Source organism: Tachysurus fulvidraco, chromosome 13, assembly GCF_022655615.1.
Source record: "Tachysurus fulvidraco isolate hzauxx_2018 chromosome 13, HZAU_PFXX_2.0, whole genome shotgun sequence".
Taxonomy (NCBI): Eukaryota; Metazoa; Chordata; class Actinopteri; order Siluriformes; family Bagridae; genus Tachysurus; species Tachysurus fulvidraco.
Window position 1 is genome coordinate 2658193 of NC_062530.1, and position 9867 is coordinate 2668059.

A 9867-nucleotide genomic window follows, 5' to 3' on the forward strand; every position below is an offset into this window, starting at 1 on the left:
ACCCTACAGCAACAAGACATTACGTCAGGAAGTGACCTGAACTTGTCTTCACGTGTGTGTTTTATAACGTGGTCCAGTCTGTCCAGTTCTTTAGTGATTACTGAGCCTTGACTTGAACAGCAAGCATGGAGATAGACATACTGTAGGAGAAGAAACACTCGCGCGTGTTTTTAAATCACAGAGACCTTTAGTGATGGTTATATAACAACCTGTACGCCAGCCTGTAAAATCCCTTTTCCATGGAAATAGCAGCCCACCACCGAGGCTGATTTCTCGGAAACTACACAGCTTCGAAGAACCAGGTCTTCCTCTGAAATAGACGCGTCACAGCGCGCCGTCGTTGATTGGACGCGTGGGCGTTTGGGGAGGTGGCTACGCGTTCATTCACACAAAATAACCCGAAAGACTTTTCTCAGTATTAAATCACAGAGTGGTCTAGCTTTGGGATATTATCTTCTAACCAGCGAGTGAAACTTCTTTCCTTCTTTCTTTTCTTTCTTCAGCAGTTCACAGGGGTGAATAAATAAAAGGTAAAGTGTCTGTAAGAGAAGTCACTACGCATGCATGAGGGTTTAAATCTAATGCTCCTGAATCATGTGTGTATTTTGTTGTGTTGTGTCTTGATTGACAGACTGAGTGCAAGATGAATCCAGGAGGACGGAGACTGAAGCAGTGGCTCATAGAGCAGATTAACAGTACTATTTATTCAGGTTTGTTGTGGGAAGATGAAGCTCACTCCATGTTTCGCATCCCATGGAAACACGCCGGGAAACAGGACTATAACCAAGAGGTGGATGCTTCCATCTTCAAAGTAGGCACATCAGATTGTTTATTATTATTATTATTATTATTATTATTATTATTATTATTATTATTATTATTATTATTATTGGTGGTGGTAGCAGTACTAGTAACATCGTCATATCCATATTTTATCCAAGCACCTTCACTGCACATGTGGAAAAAATACCAAACACTGGTCCGAAATGCAATGGTGCATTAAAAAAAAACATGCATTCTTCAAATAAAACATTTTAATGAAAAAATTGTAAAATTATACTTTTGAGAAAAAAAATAGAAGATAGAATATATATATATACACACACACACACACACACACACACACACACACACACACACACACACAAACACAAAAGGGATCTAAAAGCTTTTCAGAGGATATGAAAGATTTTCTTTTGTTACATTTAGAAAAAGAGAGATGCAAACCCTTTGGTCATAAGTGCAATAGTGCATAAAAAAAACCTAGATTGCATTTTATATTGAGGCTAATTCAATATCTGAGATTTTATTTTAAGGAAATCTTTTTTTTTTTATCTCTTTTTAAAATGTAATGGAAAACACTACGGGAATTTTCATGAACATTAAAAGCATAATAGAGTAAGACAAATAAATAAAGCGTCTGATGTCTGACATAAAATGACTCAGTTCGAGAAGCGTTTGAAAGTTTTGCACCTGCTATTAGACATGTAGGTTTAAGATGTTACCTATATACGGTATGTTAATAGCTGGAATATGTTGGGATAAACAGAACTTAATCAAAATTAATACAAAAATTGAGAATATTGAATTTTTCAATCATAACAACAAGAAATAAAATACATTATAGTTTGGGGGATTTATTATTATTATTTCTTATGTGCACTATTGAAATTATGGTCAAATGTTTTCATTTCTCATTGATCAGTGTGATATAAAAACTTCTGCAAACAGTTTTTAAAATTTTTTTTTTTTTTGCCATTTAACTGCCTTCAGTTTCATGTCACCTTTTGGATTCTTTCAGTTGTATTATTTTCTGAAAAACAAATTTGACAGGGATGCAAATTATGACACTGATTTTTATCAGTAAGTTATTTACAGTAATAAGTAAAGATGTCAATAGTAAAGATATATATATAATGTCAATAATAATAATAATAGTACTAATGATGAAATATTATGAAATGTAAAAATATTAAGGACTGTTTAACTTTTAAAAAAAAAAACATATTTAAAAATGTATTCCTCACTCCTGTTAGAGTAAACATGTGTAAATCTATTTCCTTAAAATAAAAAAAAATATTGGTTACATTAAAGTGTTAAAGCCAGACAAATGTATGTTTTCTTCCAGGCTTGGGCGGTGTTTAAGGGAAAGTTTAAGGAAGGGGATAAAGCTGAACCGGCGACATGGAAGACCAGACTGCGATGCGCACTGAATAAAAGTCCAGACTTCGAGGAAGTAACAGATCGCTCGCAGCTGGACATCTCTGAACCGTACAAGGTGTACAGGATCGTCCCTGAGGAAGAGCAGAAGTGTGAGTCTGTCACTACAATTGATAACTCAGAGCTTAATTTACAGCTCTTTTAAAACACAGAAAAGCTATAGACTATTATTTTGGTTCAGTAGGTAAAAACATCACCACCTTGAATGTGACCTGCTCCACTGACAGCGTGGATATGGAGTGCAGTTCAGCAGACCTGGATCAACTCATCAAAGAGGTGAGAAGCTCTCAGGTATCCACAGCACTTTCCTCTTCTCCTGTGTGTTTGGTTTAAACCCATTTCCTGTAGCATCACAGAAAGTAGTTTCAACTCTCTTTTAGCTTAATTGCTTAATTAACATTTATGGAAGGAGTCTCCAGTGTCAGCGTTTAGTGTTTTGCATAAAAAAAAAAAAAAGAGAATCACAAGACTTCATTCACTTTATTATTATTATTATTATTATTATTATTATTATTATTATTATTATTATTATTATTATTAAAAAACCTAAACCAATCCATAAAAAATTTAATTGTTGGCAATCTGCTGTCCTTCAAAAGGAAATAAACATTTCAGGATGTGGTGTTGTAGAAAAATAATCACCTTCAGTGTAGTAACAAGAGATGAACTCCTCATCATCTAACTTCAGCTGTGCTATTGTTGATTATTTTCCTGAAACAGCACACCCCCAGGTGTGTTATTCCATTCACAACCCACATCACAGGGCTACAATCTTACTGAAAGTGACACTGAAATGATCTGCAATGCTGTTCATTTTAATCTGTGCAGGTATCTAATGACGAATACACAGGCATTATCAAGAGAAGCCATTCTCCTATGGATGAGGACTGCAACGTTCAGTCACCTCAGGAGGTCTGGCAGCAGAGTTCTCCTAACGGTACGGCACCAGAAACACATCCATTCTGGGTCAAGTAAAAAAACAAAACAAAACAAAAAAAAAAACAGGAAGAAAGTATCGTCACCTCTTAATCACAGAGTTCTTTGCTTTTTTTAGTCATTTATTTTCTATCCATGTGCTGTAGTATAATAGCTGTGTTTTCTGCACTTTTTTATGTTCTGAAATAAACTGTGTGAAACTGCTGTTGCTGTATGTTCTGATGTTCACTGCAGCACATGTGAGCTGGAGAAGCATTTGTGCTTATTTTCAATTTTGCTTGCTGAGGATGACAGATTTCCTAATTTCCTTTAAGAAGCTGCTGACCTTGCATTCAGGGTCCCATGAGTATTAACTCTGCTGGGCCGCGTTTAGACGAACGATTCACAATCCGTGTTAAGGGTCAGCTTTGTTGTGACATTTGCACTTGTTGCAATATAAAACGGATAATAACATAGATTTTCTCTCTCTCTCTCTCTCAGGTCTTCCGATTCATCTGGAAGCATCACCAATAAACTCATTTAACGCTGGTACGTAGTGTCTGATCTCTGTCTGTCCTGTAAAAAAAAAAGAAGAAAAAGATCAACACACTACAATCTTATTACACACACACACACACACACACACACACACACACACACACACACACACACACACACACACACACACACACACACACACACACACATAATAGTTGTAGTAGAGTAGCTTTACAAATAAATTCCTTAATGTATAATAAATGTATATTATATATTAATTGTTGTTGTGACGATGTCACATGACGCGTCTCCACGCAAAACCGGTGAAAATTTAAAAACTTGTTCTGAATATCATGGAATTTATTTGCGTTTATGAGAAAATTATTATGTGTTATGTGTGATATATAATGATTATACTTTTTTAATATTTATGAGATCTTCTTCCCAAATCATCTTACCATATTCTCAGAAATGATTACATTTTAGAAAAAACAAACATATTTGAATTTGTACCTCTCTCAGATTAAAATAATTGAACTGTGAATAAATAGGATTTATGTAATGTAAAAACAAGGAATAATTTGGTTCCATAAAAAAAAAAATCACTCGGAAATACTTTTGTAATTATTAATTAATTAAAAAAATGTAATTAAATGTTTATTAATTCGATTTTTATTTAGATTTTTTAATTTAAAAAATTAAGATTTTTTTTTTATTTTTTTAATTAAAAAAATCTATATAAAAATATGTATGTATAGTGGTATTTATTATTATTATTATTATTATTATTATTATTATTATTATTATTATTATTATTATTATTATTATTATTATTATTATTATTATTATATGTACAGTCATTTTTGTTTAAAGATCCATCCATCAAAAGGTTCTTTAGAAAAGAAACAAATCCTTATTTCATGGTAGAATAAAATGTTTTGGAAAAGACTCATGAATAAAAACAGGCTTTAACAGATTAAAGGTTCAGTGCTTCCTGAAAGCTTGGAGTCTTTTTGTAAACCCCTCTGTGGTAAAGTTTGACACTCAGGAAAAGCGAAAAACTTTTATCATTCTCACGTATCACGTGAGTAAAATTTGAAGGCCAGCAGGTTTGAAGTGTTTCTCATAAAGTTCTCAGTTATTTAGTCGAACCTTACAGACATTTTTGTGCTACTGTTTCTTGATTGTAGTACGCTATAAAACACGATTCTACAAGGGTCTTAAAAAGTATTTCTCATTCTGAAAAGCTTCAGTGTTAGAACGTTAGAAAACCCGGACTGTTTATCATCTGAAGAACCCAAGAAGAGCCAGTGGTCTGAGTGCAGAATTAAAAAAACGCTGTAGGAACATTGGAGCAATGTTGACACAACGTTTCTCAGAACAATTTTAGTTCGACTGGGTTTTATTTATAAAAGAGAGAAAAGTTTCTCCCTCAGTGATTGTTTTTAAAATGAAACTCCACTTTATACAAAATAAAGGGTTCCAGGAAGAACCAAAAATGCTTTCTATAGAAAAACTATTTTTAGTTCCCCAAAAAACCTTTCAGTAAATGGTTCTTACAAGAACTCCTTTTTTCTTACTGCCATGAAGAATATTTTTTTTAGCCTGAAGAACCTTTTTTCCACTGCAAATAACCTTCTGTGTAACTGTTCCGTGGATGTTAATGTTCTTCATAGAACCGCACACCCTAAAGACAACGAGCCATTTAAGAACCGTTCTTTATAAGGATGTCTTGTAAAAAACAGGTTCTTCAAGGGCTTTCATGGTGTTAGAACAATACGAAGGGTCTCAAGGTTCCGTTGTTGGACCTAATAGAAACATATACAGGCTCAGTGAAGAACCCTATTAAAGTTTTACATTGATAATAAAGTATCTGCTGTCTCTCTGTGCATGTGTGTGTGTGTGTGTCCAGGTTTTGCACAGATGATGATCTGTTTCTATTATGGAGGAAAGCCCATGGGCCACACGGTGACCAATCACAGCGATGGCTGTCGGATCTCACCCTGCCAGACCCCCGCGCTGCCTTACAGCTCTGACAGCCTGCAGACCGTACGCTTCCCGCCCGTGGAACTCATCGAGAACGAGCGCCAGCGTTATGTCACCCGCAAGCTGTTCGGGCACCTGGAGCGTGGCGTTCTTCTGCGTGCCAACCGTGAGGGCATCTTCATCAAACGCTTGTGTCAGAGCCGAGTGTTCTGGAGTGGCCAGGACTCCCAGTACGGCTCTGGTGTCAGCAAACTGGAGAGAGACGCCGTAGTCAAGATCTTTGACAACAACAGGTTTTTGCATGGTGAGAACACGATTCATTTCAGACACTTTTCCTCTGTGTGTGTGTGTGTGTGTGTGTGTGTGTGTGTGTGTGTGTGTGTGTGTGTGTGTGGGTTTAATCGATGCTGTGTGCCTTTCAGCACTGCAGATGTATCAGGATAATCAGTACCCGGCTCCGGACACCACGGTTTCGCTCTGTTTTGGAGAAGAGTTTGCTGACTTCAGCACTGCGAAGAACAAGCTAATCATTGTGCAGGTAAATATCTAAAAATCATAGCCAGAACCCTGAGAACCTGTGACGATCTTACAAACTTGCTAAAGCTATAGATTAATATATTTGTATGGTTCCGTAATAAATCTAAAAATATTCTTTACTTGTTTAAAATCGTGTTCAACTCTCGTCTGATTGGTCGGGAAGGATATGTCGCTTCCTGCAGCTCTTATATGAACCCGCTTGTTTTAATACGTTATCGTTTCTATAGTAACAGTATATACGATGATCTGACATGAAACCTAATTAAAGGTGCCATATAATTAATACGGTGCGATTTTATCCAGCATCAAATGTAACCGCAAATGGATGAAAAAAGTATGTCATCCTTCAATAAGTAAAAGTCTTTCTCATTAGCAGACAATTACACTGGTGTAAAAGGTTTAAAAGCCTACAGGACGTTCTGATGCAGGGAAATTCTGGGTCGTTGATTGTTTTGCTACTTACTTCTTACTTTCTACTTTCTCTACAATACTAGCGGTGATATATTCATAGAAAAAGCTGTTTTTTTTCCACACAGATGTTTGTATCTTCAGAATAAATGTTGATATCGAACCCATTTCTGCTCTCTGAGAAGCTCCGAGTGTTTGTTCATCTAAAAAGCAGCTCAGATTTCTCTTCAACACTAAAATTCAGTGTAAGATTCTCAACAGAGGGAAAAACACACGTCTAAAACACACCGAAAGAGTCCTGACTCACTTTAGATCAGACTCACAGACGCGACATCAGACGTTTCTTTACACTGATTAAAATGTCCCATAAGTACATTTCCACTCCTCTGGTGGAATCACATCCTTTTACATCATTAACGTTAATCTTCTCGATATTATTCAATGCATCTACAAAATTATTGCCCTGAACCCAAATATATAAAGGATTCACATTTGATTGTGTAAATATCCCAAGATCCTAAAGCTCCTTGTTGTTGTTTTTGTGAACAGATCACGTCTGTGAAATGTCAGCAGCTGCTGGACACAGTGACGGCTCACCGAGCTCAGTTCAGTAGCAACCTGGAGATCTCAGAGGAGCTTCCCGGAGATCAGATGGCTCGCATTTATCAGGACATTTGCAACTATTCTGTTCCTCAGAGACCCCCCTGCTACAGAGACAACCTTCCCATCATCGCCTGAACGCAAAGCTGAATCCAAATCCAGCTCAGATCCAGAAATGGCTTGGAAAAAAAAAAACACTTGAAAGAATGATCAGAGAATTATCATATCTCTATGTAGCATAATGCTTGCTCGAGAAATCCCAATAAGAACATCATCTCAGGAAAATTTATATTCTTTATAAAATGTATTTTGGGATTTCTATTATTTTTGCTTTTTATATGCTTTTTGTGGCCAATTTTCTTGACCTTATTAGTAGATAGGTTTTACTATCTTAAGATTTTTGTATTGTAGCTTTTGAAATAAAAGTTTTTTAAGCATTACGCATTCAGGGAATTATTAAAAAAAAAAAAAAAAAAAAAAAAAGGTGTAGAAAAACACCAAAAACAAAACTGCTACTAACACTGACAATAAATAAATAAATAAAGGAATAAATAAATAAATCTTGCATTAGATTAATAATAAACATTGTAGAAATATTTATGCAATAATAGATTTTACCATTTTGTGCACATGAAAAATGTCTATATATATTTATAGAGTTTATTGCAGAGTTTCTAATATGTCAGATTTAAGGTGAGAAAATGCATTAAATATAAAGCTGAAGTGCTGAATGAACTCTATAAAGATGTTCTAGTATTATTAATAATCCTGATAACGGTGTAGAATTGAACTTCCCCCGCACATCTCTCGGGTTCCTTACATGTTCTCCCCATCACTTTCATTCCAATTCTCAGCTTCCCTCGCGTTTCCCAAACACATGCTTGTGGCTGGATTGACTCGGCTAAACAAGCCCTAGGTGTGTGTGTGTGTGTCCAGCAGGATGAAAACACACTGAAATACAAAGAGATATTAATAATAATTCATTGAGAGTGACTCAGTGACTCAAAAGAGAAGAAACAGAGTTTCTGGCATCCCTGGGACGGAGATAAGAGTGAAAGAAGGAAGAAAAGGAGACTCCCTGGATAGAGAATGTGATCCCTGATGATGACACACTGTAGATCCCCATTTCACTTTCTCTCTGCTCTTGTGACACGACACTGGCCGAGGCAGCAAGCCAGGAAAACCCATGATGATGGATATTATATTACACTACACTACACTACACTACACTACACTACACTATACTATAATACAATGCACTGCACTGTACTGTACTACGCTATACTATACTATCAACTTTAAATTAGGAAATGTGGCATAATGCACTGTACAACATTATCTGTCACTCACTTCTCTGGATATTAAATATGCTTATCAATTCCATACACACACAGGCACACACACACACACACACACACACACACACACACACACACACACACACACACACACACACACACACACACACACACACACACACAAACACACACACACACACGCACACTTACAAGCTGTTCCTCTTACATCCTTCGTGCAGCTCTGATGACCAGGCCAGAGGTTATTTTAACTCACAGTTATGCAGGGGCAAATATTTTTACAGTCCTGAGTTGAATTTCTCTGAAATTAAACAGAAGGGGTTTTACGTTCACTCGCTAGCCACATACGCCATTTTAAACACTGAAATCACAATCAAAAATGTTACCTTTAGAATTTATGACTTTACATTTGATCATCAGCAACAATCGGACACAAGCTCCGCCTATTTCTCTATCCTTGTAGTATATTATATTACAACCATAGCACATTATTGTTAAATTATGTATATATTTTTTCAAATGTCTACACAGCTAATCTACAAATCACTCTGTTTTCTATTATGCTAATTGAGCTCTTGTGAATTAAACCTCCATTATGCACACTATACACTACAGAGAGATAACATTAGCTAGCTTGTCGCTTGTCGCTAGCTTAGCCAAGTGCTGTTGTGGATGCTACTTCATGCTTGTTTGCTAGCATGTTTGCTAAGTTATACACAATTCTAGCTAGATATTTAGCAATCTAGACAACACAAAATCACTCCTGAACTGATTTAATACGAAGCTTTCGTTCAGTAGCTCACAGTCTGTAGGACTAGCTAGCTAACAATTTAGCTAGCTAATAGTTTAGCTATGTGTGGATATCTCTAAAGGTTCTGGCTCGAATTTTCACTCATATGTCCACAATATAGTGTGTATTTAAAAAAAGAAGTCTTGATTTGTGTAATGCTGGCTTGATGTGAGCTTGTGAAGTGGGCAGATGTGGTGTCTCCTGGGTTCTGCGTCTTCCCTCTGGTGCAGTTAACCTGAACAATTGATGTTAAATCTGCTCTTAAATTATAAATCATATCATAGTTATATTATCATAGCACATCAGATACAATTTAAAATCGTATGGTATAACGGTAAAAAATAAACATAGCCCACAATGTTTGCTAAAATCCCACAATGCACTGGGTTAACATTTAACTATGGAACTGATAATATACTATTAGGGCACTAATAACATTTCAGCTGGTGTTTTAGATTGGACATGAAGCTGCAAAGAACTGACACAAGAGCATGGGATTTTTTCTGAACTGGTAAATAAAATTGCGTCAGATCACAACCCTTGGGAAAATTCTGCTCCTCGTGTTGACATCAATTTCCCACCCTATCAAAGGGTGAC

At 36.0% G+C, this 9867-nt stretch overlaps 1 protein-coding gene across 4 annotated transcripts; it reads left to right on the forward strand.

Annotated features, from left to right (window-relative positions):
- Positions 1-370: 370 nt before the first annotated feature.
- Positions 371-7676, forward strand: irf8 (interferon regulatory factor 8). Of its 4 annotated transcripts, none has more exons than XM_027177308.2 (9): positions 371-530; positions 632-811; positions 2129-2312; positions 2402-2511; positions 3049-3157; positions 3637-3684; positions 5546-5923; positions 6042-6157; positions 7114-7676. In XM_027177308.2, the coding sequence occupies exons 2-9, from the start codon at positions 644-646 to the stop codon at positions 7300-7302; spliced, it is 1302 nt and encodes a 433-aa protein (XP_027033109.1). In that variant the 5' UTR covers positions 371-530; positions 632-643; the 3' UTR covers positions 7303-7676. The 4 variants fall into 4 exon arrangements, with proteins under 4 accessions (XP_027033109.1, XP_027033111.1, XP_027033110.1 ...); XM_027177310.2 differs by having other exon boundaries at positions 2402-2496; XM_027177309.2 differs by having other exon boundaries at positions 2405-2511.
- The last annotated feature ends 2191 nt before the right edge of the window (positions 7677-9867 follow it).